Source organism: Felis catus, chromosome A3 (assembly GCF_018350175.1).
Source record: "Felis catus isolate Fca126 chromosome A3, F.catus_Fca126_mat1.0, whole genome shotgun sequence".
NCBI classification, from domain to species: Eukaryota; Metazoa; Chordata; class Mammalia; order Carnivora; family Felidae; genus Felis; species Felis catus.
The window spans coordinates 26,044,038-26,062,513 of NC_058370.1; the positions used below are offsets into that span (position 1 = coordinate 26,044,038).

General features: G+C 53.2%; 1 protein-coding gene across 10 annotated transcripts in view; it reads right to left on the reverse strand.

Annotated features, from left to right (window-relative positions):
* The window catches only part of EFCAB8 (EF-hand calcium binding domain 8), a 71,026-nt gene that overhangs the window by 42,219 nt on the left and 10,331 nt on the right, over nt 1-18,476 (reverse strand). For 5 of the 10 annotated variants that reach the window (XM_019826643.3, XM_045053742.1, XM_045053737.1 and 2 more), the window contains 7 exons: nt 11,884-12,002; nt 11,082-11,185; nt 8,623-8,758; nt 5,537-5,642; nt 5,234-5,318; nt 4,571-4,695; nt 1,340-1,413 (listed from right to left, as the gene is read on the reverse strand). In XM_019826643.3, the coding sequence (XP_019682202.3) occupies nt 1,340-1,413; nt 4,571-4,695; nt 5,234-5,318; nt 5,537-5,642; nt 8,623-8,758; nt 11,082-11,185; nt 11,884-12,002 (749 nt within the window). Of the gene's footprint in view, nt 1-1,339; nt 1,414-4,570; nt 4,696-5,233; nt 5,319-5,536; nt 5,643-8,622; nt 8,759-11,081; nt 11,186-11,883; nt 12,278-18,192; nt 18,306-18,476 lie in introns of all 10 variants that reach the window. The other 5 variants (XM_045053740.1, XM_045053739.1, XM_045053738.1 and 2 more) reach the window with 3 other exon arrangements.

The following is an 18,476-nucleotide window of genomic DNA, read 5'->3' on the forward strand; positions in this document are numbered from 1 at the left end:
GTGTGGGGTGAGGCTTGTGCCCAGAGATGGCAGAGAAGCCCCAGGCCCCCGTTCCCCACACCTTGCCCTCCGCATCTCTTCAATCTCGCTATTCCTAAGTTGTATCCTTTTCTAATAAAGAGGTGCTCTAGTAAGTAAAATGTCTCTCCAAGTCCCGTGAGCCACTCTAGCCATTTAATCAAACCCAGAGAGTGAAGGGAAGCTCTGATTTATAACCAGCGGGTCAGAAACACAGGTGACAACCTGAGCTTGTAAGTGGCCTCTGAAGTGGAGGGCGGTCTCGTGGGACTGACACTTAACCTGTAGGGTCTGACGCTATCTCCAGGTAGAGAACTGTAGGCCACCCAGCTGAGGCCTGAGAATTGCATGGTGGTTTGGGAAAAACACATTGCAGTTGGTGTCAGAATCGTATCAATGCTGCAGCAGGAAGGGCCAAGGGCAGAGGCAGGCAGCAGGGCTGTTCCGGGCTGGCTGGTTAGAGCACTGAAGGGAGAAGAGAAAGGAGCAAACAGGGACCTAAGGGAGAACCCAGCAGCCTGAGGGATAGAGCGTGGCAAGGCCCTGAGGCGGGAAAAGGCTTGGCATGTTCAGAGAACAGCAGGATTGCCTCTCTGCAGCTGAGTAAATGGGAAAAAGAAAGGTAGAAAGCAAGATGGGGGGCAGGCAGGGGCCAGGTCACCTTGTGTCCTGATGGTCATGGTAAGCACTTGAGATTCTGTTTGAACGTGATGAGAAGCGATGGGGGATTATTTTTTTAATGTTTTTTTTTAACTTTTTAAATGTTTTCTTATTTATTTTTGAGAGAGAGAGAGAAAGGGACAGAGCACGAGCAGGGGAGGGGGCAGAGAGAGAGGGAGACACAGAATCTGAAGCAGGCTCCAGTCTCTGAGCTGTCAGCACAGAGCCTGACGTGCAGCTCGAACTCAGGAACGGTGAGATCATGACCTGAGCTGAAGTCGGACGCTTAACCTAGGTGCCTACCGGGGGATTTTGAGCAAAGGAGTGACATGGCTGGTTCTAGCTCATAATTCCTCTGGCTGCTGAATGGAGTAAAGCACTGCATGGAGAAAGGAAGGTGGAAACAGCTAGAAGCCACTGCAGCCATCCAGGAGAGAGGCGGTATCTGCCAGGACCAGACTTGAGCACTGGAGGTGGTGAGAGAGACGAGCCACCCCCAGGGACACCTACGTTCTCTGCACAGAGAGCTGCAGGACCCGACAGCTGCCTTCGTCCTCCCAGTGACCAAGCCTCAAGGCTTAAGACTGAACCCAGCGGGCGAATCCACTTTTGAGTGGCTCCTGGGTACAGATAATCACCATGGTAACGGGCGATGACTTACTTTCAGCCAGTAACTTCTATACAAAGGGGACTTTTCATTTAGGAGCTTCCGTGCGGAAACGTTGGTCCAGTGATCTGGTAGGAGAGAAAACCGAGGTCCACATCACCAGCTCCCCACCTTGCCAGACCAACAAAAACCCCAGAGGACACCTCGAGTTGGTTTGCCACTCCTGTATGTCTCAAAACTTTTCCATCCAGGGGCGCCTGGGTGGCGCAGTCGGTTGAGCCTCCGACTTCAGCCAGGTCACGATCTCGTGGTCCGGGAGTTCGAGCCCCGCGTCGGGCTCTGGGCTGATGGCTCGGAGCCTGGAGCCTGTTTCCGATTCTGTGTCTCCCTCTCTCTCTGCCCCTCCCCCGTTCATGCTCTGTCTCTCTCTGTCCCAAAAATAAATAAACGTTGAAAAAAAAAATTAAAAAAAAAAAAAACTTTTCCATCCAAAAGCTCATTCCAGCCTTACCGTGTCCTGGTGAATTCAGTGGGATGAACTTGACACAGAACACAGACACATGCAGGTAACACTGTTGCCCAGAGCCCTATGCCAGGGCTCACAGAGCTGGCCCCACATCTCGGGACTTCTCCCTCTCCCCACATGCTGCAATCTAAATGAGGTGATTCTCTTTTTTTTTTTTTTAGTTTTTATATATTCATTTATGTTTTAAAGTTTATTTTGAGTGGGGCGCCTGGGTGGCGCAGTCGGTTAAGCATCTGACTTCAGCCAGGTCACGATCTCGCGGTCTGTGAGTTCGAGCCCCGCGTCGGGCTCTGGGCTGATGGCTCAGAGCCTGGAGTCTGTTTCCGATTCTGTGTCTCCTTCTCTCTCTGCCCCTCCCCCGTTCATGCTCTGTCTCTCTCTGTCCCAAAAATAAATAAACGTTGAAAAAAAAAATTTAAAAAATAAATAAATAAATAAAGTTTATTTTGAGAGAGAGAGAGAATGCGCAAGTGAGGGAGGGGCAGAGAGAGATGGAAGGGGAGAATCCCAAGCAGGCTCCATGCCATCAGCATGGAGCCTGATGAGGGCCCAATCTCACGAACTGAACTGTGAGATCATGACCTGAGCCGAAATCAAGAGTCGGACGTTCAACCGACTGAGCCGCAGCAGGCGGCCCCTAAGGTGATTCTCATTTAGGGAGCTCCAAGTCTGCTGGAGTGGAGAACAAATTGAGACCCTAGGCTCTATTCATTCTGAAAGGGATCATTTGGAAGTCTACCATCATGCTTCGAACTACATGCCCCGCCTTGTCTTGCAAACACAAGTTCCAAGGGGGGCACCCAGCAAGTGTGCCTGGAGCAATCACACTGAGCACAGCCTGGCCCTCATGGCGGCGTTCAGGGTCTCCTGGCCCCCGCAACCTCCCACGGCCAGCCGGTGGCCTGGGAGCCTCCAAGGAAAGGCCCCGGGTGCAGGCAGATGGGGCCAGCAGTGATGGGACAAGCACGGGTCTCCCTGTAGAGCAGGCTTTAAGGAGGTGGGTCCCAAAGACTGGGACAATCTGGGCTCAAGTCTGAGAGAAACTCTCAGGTAAAAGGCAGAAAAGAGAAGGGGACCTGGCGGCTTATGCCAAGCATTTTATGCTGCAAAGTCACCAGCCCCATCTTGCAAGGGCAGGAGGAAGCTTGAAAAGGAAGTCCCAAGGGGTGGAGTGTTGCAGAAGTGGGGCAGGCACGGGAAGGCGGAAGCTTAGCCAGGGGCCTCACTTCTAGTGTCTGCCTCGACCACGAGGCTGGGAGAGCCCCGGGAGGTCAGGGGAGGGAGTCCCCCTGTCCTTACTGTGCACCTCACCCCATATGCCCTCCTCCCACCTTATAGAAAAGCCATGAATTGAGTATGCTCTCCCTGTTTTAAAGGGAACTGAGGTGCAGAGAGGTCAAGCAACTGGTTCCAGCTCACACAGAGCTGGTCTGTCCAACTCCTCCCAAGTCAACACACGGGTGAGCCCACCTTCATGTTCCTCCCCAGCCTTCAGGCAGCGTGTGGCATGGAAGGACTCCTATCCTACACTCCGGCTTCATCCGTACCCGCTCCGATCTCCCATCTAGCACAGCTCAACGACTACCACAACTTCCCACGCCATTTCCCAGGGTGCCACAGCGTGACCGCGGCCGGGCAGGGCAGGCACCAGAAGCAGAGGCTCATGAGGCAAGGATATAGGAGGGTGCCAGCCCACTGCTGTATCCAGGGCGGGATCTATCTTCCATCCGGCCAGTGGGGGGGAGTGGGTCACCAAGGCCGGGGAGCCCTTGCACGGTGTCCGGCTCAGAAACTCTGACTGGAAGCCCTAGGGACTGCTCTGGTGTCCTGGATGGAAGGGGAGTCAGTGTCCCCATGGCTGGGGCCCCTGGTGGCCCGGGGCCTCCTCTAGATGGATATGAAGCAGCCTGGACGCCTGACACCACGCTCCAAGGGCTCGATCCTGGACAGGGTCCAGTTCAGGCGCGTCCCTGATAGTCCCAGGCCCCAGAGCCTTGGGCCCTAGTGCCCCTGGCAGAACAGCCCTGAACAGCGTCCTTCAGTGTTTAGTGAGTTTAGGGTATAGCCCAGCAAGGGGTTAAGGTGCAGACTCGGGCAGACTGCCTGCTTCGGGACACTTACCCTGTGGGGCCTACACAAGTCCTTCACCCCCTGAACCTCCATTCCTCCTCTCTTCATGGGCTGTAACAGCAGCAGCTCCCTGCTGGCCATGGGCAGGGGGAGGGCCGTAGGAGGCAACGTGCCCAAACCACTCGGCACGCAAATGCACAGTAAGTGTCACTGTGCTTATTCAGGTTCATGGCCATGCTGAGCCAGGCTTTCCCCCAGGCCCCACTGGGCCCACCTCCAGGGCAGCCCTCCTGCCCCACCCCCACCCCCCCACCAAAAGCAGCTCCCAGCTGAGAGCAGAACCCTCCTCACGACCTTGGAGAAGGTTAGTGCTGGCATCCCAAGACCCGGAAGGGGTGAGTGACTTCCACGGGGTCACACAGCTGGCACAGGTTGGTCCTTGCTGGGAGAAGGTGGGTGCGGAAGCCTCTCCCCTCCACCTTCACCTGTGCAACCTCCCACCTTCAGAGAGATTGCCCCGCTTCTCAGCCCCCTCTGGCTCTTGCGGTCACCTCCTCACCCCACGTCCCACGGGCCACTCGGAGCTGAGCCTACGGGTGTACTCCTCAGCTGAGCTGAAGTAGCCAGAGGCTCCTGAGCTGGGAGGAAGGGCCATCTCCCCACCCGCACATTCCCAGCATCTTAGCTACCCCATTTGGAGGTCCTGGGGAGGATTCGGGGGTTGAACAGCCCGTGGGTCACATTGCTGGAGGTGAAGACGATGACATTGCCTTTGGTGTCCCCATAGCAGAACACACCTCTGTGACAGTCAGACCTGAGGAAGGTGGAGACAGAAGAGGCGGGGCTGGGCGCAGGGCTGCAAGCCTCTACCTTCCCGGCCCCCATCAGCCTCCCTGCACCTGGGAGCAAGGGGCAGTTCCCACACGACTTGCCAGCTTTGCCCTCAATGGGTGACAAACATGGGCCCGGCTGCCCAGACCCAGATCACCAGTGAACTGGGGCCAAAAGAAATCAGTAATTTTTTTTGAACGCTAAAACAAACGAATTCCTGGTCCTCCAGCTGCTTGTTACCAGCTCACCATCCTGCGGATGGACCAAGGCATTCCCAGAGCCCTCAGTCATGGCGGGACAAGCCCCTGCCGGGGTTCGATGGCTGACTTGGTCGGGCAGTGGCAGGAAGAGGGGCAGACGACTGAGTAACCCCCAAGGCGGGGCAGCTGGGCGAGGAGGACACAGACACACAGGGTGGGAATCATTCCGGGGCTGTTTCCAGAGAGGCTTTCTGGGAGTCCCAACCGCACCGAGTGATGCGGCTCCTGCCAAGACTGCACCTGTCTCCCCCCGAGACTCACCAGTAGTCTATGGTCAGGACACAACTGTCCAGATCAGTGAAGGTGAAGGCCCGGGCACAGTTGTGGTTGCTGATATCAAAGAACTCTGGGGGAGAGACGGAGGGGGAGGGCATGCATGGAGCCCAGGCCCACGTCCCAGGCCTCGGGGGCCTCTGGAGACAACACGCAGCCTCTGCTTACCAGCCACAGCACCCCCAGAGGGCTCTAACCCACGCCCACAGTTGGCCCGGTGACGGGTCCCCAAGCGCAGACGCACGCCTTCCAATGGCTGACGGCAGGCCTGGGGCGCCGTCAGGGACTCACCTATCTTCTGGTCGGTAGATGCAATCGCTATCAGGTTCATGTTGTGGAGACAGACCATGTCGATGACCCACATCTGCTGGTGGTGGGGCTGCTGGATCTGGTTAAGCTGGCCAGGGGAAGAGCAGAAGCGACCGAGCTGGGGAGGCTTGCCTGGCAGAGCGCACCAAGACGCAGGGTCCCATGAACCCTCCCGCCACCCGAGGCCCTGGACGGGGCAGCAGAGCTGGTTTGGAGCCCAGCACTCCTACCAGCTACTGATAGGGCCTTGGACAAGTTCCCTAGCCCGAGCCTCAGTTTCCACATCTGCGAAACGGGCTTAAAGAACACCCATCCTCACAACCCCTTTCTAGAGCCACTTGACAAGCTTCCTCAGAGTTTTAACTGTGCATGACTCGTGATCCCGGGATCTATTTCCAGGACACATCTGCAGATGTGTTCACACGTACTCACAGAGAAGTGTGTGTGAGGGCAGGCCCCGCCACACCGCTGTGATAGCAACAGGCCACAGACCACTTGGAAAGGAGAGTGGATACAAATCCACACCACAGGACACCACCCAGACATTACAAAGAAGGGGACTGTGCACACGCCATACAGAAGAGTGTCCAGGATCCATTATCAAATGAAAAGGCAAGGTGGAAAGCAGCACTATCATGTGTTACCATGCGTATATTTAAAAAGAAAGTGGTGCGGAGGGTGCATGTACAGGCTAACCGTGAAGAGTGCCCCAAAACTGGTCACAGCGGTTGCCTCCAGGAGAGAATTCGGGTGTGGGATAGGGAGAATGACTTTCCACTGACTGCCCCTCTGCAGGTCTGGCTCTGTCCCCCACCCCAGTTTTTTTTATTAAAAAAAATTTTTTTTAATGTTTTTATTTATTTTTGTGACAGAGACAGAGCATGAGCAGGGGAGGGGCAGAGAGAGAGGGAGACACAGAATCAGAAGCAGGCTCCAGGCTCTGAGCTGTCAGCACAGAGCCTGATGCGGGGCTCGAACCCAGACTGTGAGATCATGACCTGAGCCGAAGTCGGACGCTTAACCGACTGAGCCACCCAGGCGCCCCATCCCACACCAGTTTTATTGAGATATAACGAACATGTGACATGGTATTAGTCGTTGTTTGTTTGTTCTGTCTGCACTTTGTTTACCATCTGCAGATGTCCCCCGGCTCAAGTGGCTTATTGACAAGAAATCACCCAGCCGGGCTGTGAGGTGCCAGCCTCACGTAACACGCATGCAGACGGAATTCGAGCGGGCCCTCGAGGTACGGGACACCACACACAAAGTCATGTCCGCAGAAAGGGGCTTTGGTGTGCAGAGAAAAGAGGAGGCTGGCCTGATAGGCTCAGGGTCAGGGAGGATGAGAGATGAGTTAGGGGTGGTCAGCTAAGGCATTTGTAGTTTACTCCCTGTAAGAAGGCCACAAACTCTGGACTGGAGAAAGCAGACAGCAGTACAGACTGAATCAGAAGGGAGGGCAGAGAATTAAGGCAGCTCCTCTAGGTGGCTGTGCAGAAGGGATGGCGAAGGCAGGGGCAAGAAGTGGACTGTTCCATCACAACTCAGAGACACCAAGAGCAGAGAGGTCCCTGCTGGCGGCTGGGCAGTGAGGACAGGGGGCCAGGCCCCCTGGGGCCTCTAACCCACACACAACAGATGGTACGCCCATCACCTCCACGTTCCTTCGAGAAACCCCAAGCCCTAGGGAGTTCCAGTGACTTGCCCAAGGTCGAACAGCTGGGAAGTAAAGCCCAGCCCCTCCTCCCATCCCAAACTCCAGGGCTTTCCATCTGCATGGATGGCATGCAGTGGGTTTCACGGATGGTGCTTAGTGGATCACTCTTGCCAACATCTACTTTCCTGAGCAGCCCCTCAAAGAGGAATGCTGGGCCTTCCGGGGAGCCTCCCTCTGCCCTCCTCATCCCTCCCAGACTTGGCCTCTGAAGGATGCTGAGGTGACCGAGTAGCAGCCACAACCAGGAGCTCAGGCTATAATGTGCCCTCTCACACACAACAAAATAAACACACAGAGAAAAAGGGTGGAAGGTGCCAGAAACCCCAGCCTCAGAAACTCGGGTGTGAGTCACCCCTGGTCCTGAGCTACCAAGTACTCAAGAGTCACTTGACCTCCACAGACCTCAGCTGCTTCCAGAACCCTCCAGCCCCAAGGGATGACCCCTGAGGCACCTGTGAAACACTGCTCTTTCACGGGCTTAGGAAAGCCTTCATGCTGCCGGCAACGTTCTCAGTAAGCCTTTCTTCTCTGGAGAGCTGCGCCTTCCTCATTTGCTGGAGGATTCTGGACTGGCCTGGCAACACTACGTACACAGCCAGCTTTCCTGAGTGTTTTCTCACTTGCTGCACTCAACCAGGAGCTGACAGCACAAACAATGATGAGGTCAGCTTGTATTTGTCGGCACTTGCTGTGTGCCTTGCCCTACTCTGAGGACCGTATGCCTATTAAGTCATTAAACCCTCCCAGCAGCCTGAGGGGGTAACTGTGACCCCACTTGACAGATGAGGAAACTGAGGCACAGGGAGCTATCTACGAAGTGTCCACGGTCACAGAGCTGGAAGGTGGTACAGTCAGGTTCTAAGTTGGACTCCAGAGCCCACACAACCACTGCGATTTCCTGCCTGGTCCAGGTAAAGGATTTGAGTCAGTAACACTTGGTGACAGAGGGGACATGACAGGGAAAGGAAAGGTAGCGGACTGCTAACACGGGAACCTTGGTAGATAGCAACACCATTCACTGAGATGAGGCACAGGAGAAGTAAGCCTGGTGGCCAGGGAGAGCTACAGTGACATTCTATTTGGACAGACTGGGTGTGAGGTGTCTGTCTGTTGGACATCCAAGTCGAATGGACGTCCAAATGCAGTCCTGCTTACAGAAGAGAAATGCGAGGGTCGCAGTCCCACGTGAAGCAGAGCCTGGCCCCAGGAGCAGTGACTCCACGTGCAGGCTGCTTAGACTGTGAACCCCCAAATGAGCCCACTCGGGGCCCAGGTCACCTTCATTATTGGGGTACAAAGGCAAAGGCTCTCCGACCACCCTGTGTGTGCTCCACGTGTGGGTCCCCCTCACCCTAAAGGAGTTAATCAGCGCGAAGGTCTCAGACCAGATCTGCAAGATCCCGTCCTTGGTGACAGTCAGGAGATGCCCAATCTTCTTGAACTGCTGGATTAAAATCTGCACCTTCACAATCTCACATCCATGGTTCCTGTGGAAGGTGACAGGACAGAGAAGGACCCAAACAAAAACAGAATGAAAAGCACAGAGGGGGAAGGGCAAAGCAAGACACACACACACACACACACACACCACCAAGAAACTCAAGCTGGCTCCTCCAGAGGTGGGGCTCTGCTGGGCGGGCTTCTACCATTATCAGCCATGGCCGAAAGAAAATGACCCAAGTAGGCCGCTGGTATGAGATAGGGCTCCACAGGCAGTGGGCTCGCCTTTCAAACAACCAGCTGGCTTCCTCGTGATGGGATGGGGTCAGAGAAGGCCGAGAACAGAGGTCTTTTGCAAACCTTCCTTTATAAGAAAAAGAGTCTACGGGTGGTGAGTGGAGGGGGGATTGTGACTGAAACCTTCAAAATAAGTTTTCGGCATCTCAGGGTAGAGAAGGGAATATAAGCCAAGCATGAGATAGAAGTGGATGAGGGGACAACGTATCCAATAGAGCCCCACATACCCAAATCCTCATCTCCAAGGCCATGTGCTGAGCACAGCAAACAGCTCCTGAGGCAGGCCAGGACTCACAGGAAGCCACCGTGAAGCCTTCCCAGCAAGCTACAGTCATGCCTTCCAGTGCCTTCTGTCCTGCCCCAAGTTGGCTAAGCTGGCTGTCTGGCTACTAAAGGGCACCGCCACCTTGACTTCTGGACCCGGCTCAGCACACGCTCCTGGTGCTCCCATGCCTCCAGGCTCCGGCAGGGCAGGAAATGTCACCTCACCTCACAGGGACCCAGGGATAAGCATTTTCCTGGAGTTTGTCCTGGCTATGGGCGGAGCTTCAACTAGAACGTAGGCACCTCGATCCCTACTCCGGCCAGAGCCCTTTCCAAAGGTTGCTGTAGACACCGTGTGACCTGTGGCTGAAGGCGAACCCACGCTGAAATTCTACCTCAAAACATTCTCAGCAGAAGAGAGGGCAATGGTGTGTCTGGATATGGCTCTTTTCTCTCCCACCCACAGCCCCCAGCTCTGCCCAGTCTGCCCTCCATCACTCCCAGTGCCACCTCTGGCATCAGGCCCATGAGACTCTGAGGGGTAGATGCAACAGGTGAGAGCCATGAGAAGGGAGGGGAGCCCTCAGGAGGCGTTATCCCACGAAGCCAGCACCCAGGAGACGGGTGTTTGGTGAGCTTGGTCCAGGCTGAGGAAGGGGGAGCCAACTTTTAGGTGACTTTTTCATGAAAATAACTAAATAGGATTTGGCTATTTTCTCTGTCAAGCTGGAAATACTCTCTGGGAACAAATAAATAGGGGAAAATAGGGACAGGCTTCTTGACGTTTTTGGTTCTGGCCCTTTAAGCACCTTGGGAATCTAAATGCCCCGAGGAAACAAAGATCCGTGAAGGTTTGGCTGTCTCTAGCAAAGTTTTAGGTCAAAACATATGGTTATAAAATCCTTCATTATTCATATTTGCTGACTATTCCTCAATTAAATTTTGACCAAAATTTTTTTAGTTGCCCGTTCGTGGTTTTCATTACCATCCTTCTGAATCTCCAGGTGCTCCAGGGCAGAGACTGCCTCTGGTTCATGGTCTTCCCCACGGCCTGCTCCGGGGGCAGTCCCCTGAGGACCACAGCCCCTCCTAAGCAGGCCACAAATGCACATCACCAAGCGTTGGACCACAGGACCCAGATCCCTGGCCCTGGCCACCGACACGAGGCAGGAGGTGTGCAAACCCAAGGTGGGTTACGGGAAGAGGCCTGGGCCATTGGCCAGAGCCACTGGAGGGCTCCTCGTTCTTGGGGAGTTCAGAGGGGAGGGGGCAGACAGGGCCATGGCACAGAAAGATGAGGTGAAGGTCCAGAGGGCACAGTGTACAGGAGCCAGAAGGAGGAGCAAGCAGGCTGGGTCGAGGAAGTCAAGGCATGGACAGAGCCACGTTCTCCAGGAGTGACCAATGGCCCGTTCTGGAGGCCTGGTGTGGCCTCCAGGAGCAGTCTCCTATGATGGCTTTTACTCCCTGCCCTGTGAGCCATCTGTGCCCTGACGCACTGGGCTGCAGGGTGGGGGGAAGCAGGAGGAGTAGCGTATGCTGCAGGGACAGGGAAGGCCGAACACAGCAACCCCATCACCGTCCTTCGACCTCTCTGAACCTTTGTTACCTTGTCTGTAAAGTGGGGACACATCACCTACCTTCATGCTCAGGTTCGCCTGCAGGGTTGAGGGGCTGAAATGAGCCCAGTGCCAGACCCTTGGTGGCCCCATAGAGAGTGGCTCAGGGATCTAGGGAGGGGTGCTCACAGCAGGGCCAGCCCCCACCCTGTTCACACACACCCCTTCGGTCAGGGGAGAGACTCCTTACAGCGGGATGATCCTCATGGGGAGGTGGAAGCGCAGGCGGTACTGGCTTGTCCTCATCATCTCCTTTCTCTGGAACTCACGCATCACGTAATCCACGTACTTCTGCTGCCTCGGGAAGAAACGAAGGCAGGACAGCGCTGGCCAAACGCTCGGTGCACTGGGCTTCGGGAACCCACACCCGGCTTCCAGTTTCTCCCCCATCTTTACCAGCCCCTTCCAAGGGGCTCTGGTTGATGCTTCCCGAGGGTGGCCAAGGAGAGTAGCCAAGCCAACTGAGCTGTTCTGGAATCTGGGACGTGTGAAGGGCCTATTAGTAGGTACATAGCAGCACCTCCCTCCTTAATGAGATCCTGTAATGCTAAATGTATCTCCGCATCACCCCCACGTTCAGCATCCTGTTTGAATCTCTTTATTCATCCCCACTTTATGGATAATAAGGCTGAGGCTCCTAACAATAGAGATGAATTGTCTCAGCTCATATAAGAAGTTAACAGCAACAGAAGACCCCGAAGCCAGGTCACTAGGGCAATTCTAGAATCTATTAACCAGCCTCATGAAGGCCAAAGTAGGCCACCATACACCATACGCTATACAAGAAAGAGGGAGTTCTTAAGAAAGATAATTGTGTAGATAGCAGAGAATTCTGGAAACACATTTATTGTAGGATACTAAGAGAAATGAAAAAACCAACACAAAAATCAAAAATTTTGATCAAAAACCAACCAGAATGTACACATAAGCCAAGGGGGAGGGATGACAGAGCAGTTAAGCCACGACTCCTGAAGCAGAGGCCCCTTCCTCACCCAGGTGATGGAGCCATTACAGTCTGTGTCCACCTTCAAAAACAGCGCCTCCAGCATCTCATCTGACACACTGCTCAGAATCTTCTTCGTGGCCTTAATGAAAGCCTTCACGCCCAGGGCTTCAAAAGAGAAGAGAGAACATCATGCACTGCACAGCTAGTCACTGGCCCCGTCAGCAGCCGCGGCGGTGTCCTAGGTGTCCGGGCGCTGAGGGAGGGGCACACGGAGAATCCTGTTTGCGGGCTTGTCTTCCGCATCCCACGTGTTCAGCATTCAGCCAGCCCACAGACAGTGGCCACACACCTTCCACGCCAGAGCACTGTGATGGCCCCACAGCACCACTCGGTGAGAAAAGATCAGATCCCAGTTCTGAACAAGTAAGACGGGCCAGGCACTGAGACAAAGGAAACAGATGAAAACTCAAAAAAAAAAAAAAAAAAAAAAGAAAAGAAAAGAAAAGAACTCATAATGGCAACAAAGAAACATAAGATAATTCAAATACACAGAGGGAGAGCTGAAGTCTTTTAAAGGCAGTTAAAACGCAAACTTTGGCTGGAGGGCAAGATGGGGAGAGGAGGGGAGCAGACGGGAGGGATAAAATGTTCTCCCCCTGCTGGATTTTGTGACTATAAGGGAATCTGGCTGCCTATGGGCCAATATCACTGCCTAGATTTTCTTTCTTTTTTTTTTTATAGTCACAGTCTATAAAAAGTGCTTCTAAAGTCCCCAACAAGTATCTGGAATCCTCGCCAGAGTCTGAAGGCTGTGCATTTCCTGGCTCCTCTCAGACCTCACCTCCCACTGCTGTCTCCTTCATTCTCGACTCCAACCGTAATGTCCCCAGGCCATTTCTCGCACCACCTAGTGTACTCCCACCTCAAGGCCTTTATACCATCTGGTCCCCTCCACAGGAAAGCCTTCCTGGGTACTATCTAGGGAGGCCCCCATCCCCATCACCCGGCTTCACTGTCCCTCCCCACCCCCCATGACCTTCCTTGTTACCACCCTAGGCCATGGGCTCTGTGAGGGCAGGGGGAGCCTGTGCCCTCTGTGACTGCTTGGCCAACAGCAGATGCTTGTTCCCCAGGTGTTGCTGTTGACCCTGGGATGTGCACGCGATGATACTGGGTGCTTCTCTGTGTTTATTCACACTGACCATTTAATGAGAGGGGCTCGTGAGGAAACTGTGGCACGCAATGGTGAGCTCATGTGCCCAAGGTCACGGGGTGGTGCCCAAGGCTGACCCCGGCAATCTGGTCCTTCTGTGTGCGGATTGGGCATCCGTCAGATGGCAGTCCGTAACACAGAGCCTTCCACATGGGAGGGAGCCAGGGACCAGAGAGCCTTTGTGCAGTGTTGAGTGAACAAATGCCCCTTGAGAGCACCACAGGGGCCAGCCCCTCTCTCAGGTGTCTAAGAAGCCGTATATATTGTTCCCCACCAAGTTATTTTATTTTATTTTTTATTTTTATTTTTTCTTTAATGTTTATTTATTTTTGAGAGAGAGAGAATGAACAGGGGAGGAGCAGAGAGAGAGGGAGACAGAATCAGAAGCAGGCTCCAGGCTCTGGGCTGTCAGCACAGAGCCCGACGTGGGGCTCGAACTCACAAGCCATGAGATCATGACCTGAGCTGAAGTCAGATGCTCAACCGACTGAGCCACCCAGGCGCCCCCCCCCCCAACAAATTATTTTAATACACTTCTTATAAACAGTTTACCAGACAGTTTTTTGAGAATAACAATAGACGCAAAGATACTCTGGAAAGGAAACGTACACTGTGGGGTCCAGGCAGGGCCCCCTTTCCCCTCTAAAAAACAGCTCTCCCCCACCTCAAGCCGCATGGTTAATTAATCGGTCAAAACTTGCATGTGAAAATACCATTTCCCTGGGGAGGAGGGTCACCACTAGAAATCAGGCAGGACACTTTGTGGGGGGCAGAAAATGTTCCATAGCTTGATCTGGGTGGTAGTTACGTGAATGTATGCACATGAAGGACTCCTTGAGCTGGATGGACCCTAGGACCCGTGCATTTTGTGGCAAGTAAACTACACCTCAGTGTAAAGATGCATGTATTTCACTTCTGAACTGCACTCTGTGAACTCTCTCACCGCCCTTCCCTGCACCTCCAACCTTAGCCAGCTCTTCCCCCTTGCCACCCCTTCCAGCTCAGAAGCCGAGGGGGTGTTATGACAGCCAACTCTCCCCAACCTGGGTGGTCCTGGGACCTTTCCTCGGGGGAGGGTCCACCCTCGCTCCCACCCTCCCAACTTACATCTGTGCCCCACTGGCACGTTCCCTCCAGCGCCCAGCACTGGACACCCCCTCTATCCACCACTTCCTGACTTGTACCCACTCACTCTCCTGAGCCACCAGTGACCTTGGAGCACACCTGATGGGGCCCTTCCTTGCCTTAGGGGCCTCCTGCCTTCAAGCAGCGACCCCACTGGTCACTCTCGTCTCCTCCAGGCTCCACTGTCTGCCTTGCCCTGTCATTTGGCATCTGCCTCCGCTCTTCTCATCACTGTCCCCTTGCTTTTCTGACACTCTCCAGTGACCTCACCTATTCACCCATCTCTGCATCTCAGGAGAGAATGTCTCTCCCATGTCTCTGACTCTCTTCCCAAGTGTCCCCCTGACCCGTTCAACTCAGAATGTTTAAAATCCAGTTTAGGGGCGCCTGGGTGGCTCAGTCAGTTAAGCATCCAACTTCAGCTCAGGTCATGATCTCATGGTTCATGAGTTCAGGCTCTGTGAGGACAACTCAGAGCCTGAAGCCTGCTTCGGATTCTGTGTCTCCCTCTCTCTCTGCCCCTCCCCACTCATGCTCTATCTCTGTCTCTCAAAAATAAATGTTAAAAAAAGAATTTTAATAAATAAATAAAATAATAAAAAATCCAGTTTATTATCTTTATCCCAACACACTCTCGCCTTTCCTGTGTTTGCCATCTTTGCTAATGACGTCACCTCCGGCTAGTTACCCGGGATGGAGACTCGAGGGGGGCACGCAGCGCCCTCCCTCCTGAATCCTCACAAGAATCCCATGGTCCTAGAGGGTAGGTGCTGACATTCTCCCCATCTTGCAGGTGAGGACACAGAGGCACAGAGACATTCTGGGTTTACTCAAGAACACATAATGGCGCTGGGAGGATGTGAAACCAAAAGCCTTCCCTCACCTCCATCGTAATGTCCACTACCTTCTGTAGGGTGGTCATGGGAGGAGCCAATCCCCTGCCTCCCACGTCCCTCCGAGTCGCTGGCAGAGACTCTTGTCCTTCTCCAGCAGCTCCAGATGTGTCACCTCCCCGTCAGATCGCTGCTGGGGCTCAAGGTCCCTCCTGACCTGAGTGCACCCACATCCTCTGTGGCCGCCTCCCTCCCAGCCTTGCCCCCAGGACACCCCTCACTGCCCCCCAGCACAGCAACACCCCTACACCTCTCCTCCACCGTTCCCTGCTGAGAACTGCCCTCCCCCCCATCTCCTGGGAAACTCCCACTTGACCTTTCTCTTTCTTTTTTTATAATGCCAAGAGGCAGGATTATGAACTGTTTACCTCTATTTTTTTTATATATTCATAAGCATTTTTAAAAATAAATGCTGTATTTAAAATATTTAAGAAAATGTCTTCTAGCCTCCCCTCTGCTGTGCAGGGGGGGGAGTACGTATGTGCCCCACAGTGCTTGCATCCCTGGAACACGGTCACCAAGCACGAGCACTGCACGGTCATACCCCCTGGCTCTCCTGGGAAAGGGACTTCCTTCACTTACTTTGGTATCTGAAGTGCTACACTCAGTGTGGGGTGCCCACGGGAGCAGTTTCCATGTCAGGGCACCCAGGCCACTGCATTTGGGCCTGTCATCAGTGTCTGGCCTCTCCTGTGTAAAGTCATAAGGAAAGTCACAGGGTTTCGTGACAACTGAATCAAATCTGACAGATGGCCTGGTAACCCAGGTAGCTCTGTACCAACACTAATTCTTTTTTTTAAAGTATTCTTTTAGGGGCGCCTGGGTGGCTCAGCCGGTTAAACGTCTGGCTTCGGCTCAGGTCATGATCTCACAGTTCACGAGTTTGAGCCTCGTGTTTGGCTCACTGCTGTCAGTGCAGAGCCCACTTTGGTTCCTCTGTCTCCCTCTCCCTCTCCCTCCCTCCCTCTCTCTCTCTCTCTCTCTCTCTCTCTCTCTCTGCCCCTCCCCCACTCGTGTGTACCCACATGTGCTCTCTCTAAAATAAACTTTTAAAAAATAAAAAAAAAAAACGCATTTTTAAAATTTATTTTTTAAAGTAATCTCTACACCCAACATGGGACTTGAACTCACAACCCAAGATCAAGAGTTGCACCCTCTACTGACTGAGCCAGCCAGGACCCCTCAACACCAATTCTTACCGTGCCTGGCAGCGCTTGATGAAATGTCTGTTGGCGAAAGTGGAGGCACACTCAGCTTGTGTGCCACCCATGTCCCCCCAGGAGCACCTGTATGCAAGGTCAGTGCCACACCGGCTCACAGGCTCGGGGCTGCAGGACCGCCAGCTCAATGGCTCTCCCTCGATCCCCACCCCCAGCAGCCCACAGGCTCCCCCAGGCAGGCCCCAGAGGCGAGGGTCAAGGGCACATGGACACTCTGAAGACCTCCTGGGAGATGCATGGGACTCCCCCTCAAGAACCACGGACCTTCAGGGCGCCTGGCTGGCTCAGCCATGGAGTGTGCAACTCTTGGTCTCACGGTTGTGAGTTCAAGCCCCACATTGGGTATGGGGATTACTTAAAAACAAAATCTTAAAAATAAATACATAAATAAAAGAACCACCAACCCTTCTCAAAGACCTCCAATCAACAAATAAAAAAACTAAGGCCCCAAAAGGGAACCTGCAGAACAGAGAGCAGAACCCCAGTATCTCCCCTTTTCCCTCTGACACAGTCACTTATGGTTAGGGTTCCTAAGAAAGGCTTTGGAGCCCTTGTTTATAATCCACCTTTTTAAAAGACTTTTGAAAGAGAAAAATGATCTTACTTTCTTTTACCCTATATCAACAAAAGGTGAATTTCCTTTCCTCCATTTAAATCGTGGCCATTTTTGTTTTGTTTTGTTTTTTTTATGCAGAAGTTCTTTTTACACTGATCTGAAAAGATTTCAAGACACATTAGGTAAAAAGCAATAGGGGGAACTTTATAAAAGTTATTTTTTTAAAAAAAGCAGGAGTAGACAATTGGGGAGATCCTTTCTCAATACATACAGATATCGAATCAGCATGGTGTGCACTTCAAATATATTAAATTTATGTCAACTATAGCTCAATAAAGCTGAAATTTAAAAAAGCAAGGCGTAGAACAGCATGGACAATAGGATGCCACTGCATAAAACAGCAGGGGAGTGACTACCTGAACTTCTGGGCCTCCACCGGTCACAGGAAACCGAGAGCAGTAACCAACTGAGGGAACAGAACTGGGCAGCTGAGGGCCGGGCCCAGGGTATCATGGGAAAAGCACCTTTTGACCTGTGAACTGCATGGATATATTGCCTGCTTAAGACAAACACAAACACAATAAAAATCGTGACCAAAGTTGGCACCCTCGGGGTCCTCCAGGCACAGTGGTGGCAACTCCCAGCTGCCAAACACGGACACCAAAGAGCTCCAATGAGGAACCACGTCATCTTCAGGGCAGACACTCACCATCCCGCCCTGCCCCTCACTTTTTGTTCATTTGTACACTGGGCGTTTGTTACCCTTTCCCGCCCACATCACGATATGGCTGTAAAACTCAAGTTGACGGGGCAAGGAGCTATGCCCCCAGAGTTGGTACTCAGAGTCTAGTGGATACGAACAAAGATGCCCTTAAGTATTCCTATTATTGACCTTGATGCGTATCATCCCAAGGAGAAAAATGAAGCTCCAAAGAGAGAAAAAGTTTGATGCACAAAGGATGTTCTTAACAATGTTATGTAAATTCAATGAAACCTAAATGTCCAACTACAGGGGAATGGCTTAGTCCACCAGTAGAACGTGTGTATTCATTAGTAATGATGGTTTGGAAGACAACACAGCAGTATGTAAAAGCCCTTAAGGTGTTACACACTAAGAGAAAAAGAGGAGTCTGAAGTTACATACGTGGTATAATTACAGACACGTGAAAGCACACGTAGCCATCTGTGGCAGAGATACTTAAGGTGACCCCAGGACGCCCACCTCCCGGTGTTCATGCCCTCCCGTGATCCTCTCGAGTAAGAGAGAACCCGTGACTCGCTGCCAACCAACAGAATATGGCAGAGGTGACAGATGTACGGGGCCATGTGTACACGACTGCACACTTACAAGACCGTAGCACACATCTTGCTGGAGTTGTGAGCTCCCTGGCTACCCTGAGCCTTGAAATCTGCCGTGTCAGTGAGTCCCACATGGCCAGGAATAGAGGGCAGCTGTAGGAGCTGAAAGCAGTTGCCGCCATTAGCCAGGAAGAAACAGAAGCCCTCGGTTCTGCAGCTGCAAAGAACTGAATCCTGCCAACAACCTGAGTGAACTGGGAAGCGGATCCTTCCCGTCAAGCCCCAGATGATACCACAGCCCCAGGCTAGTGAGCAGAGGAGCCAGCAAAGCCA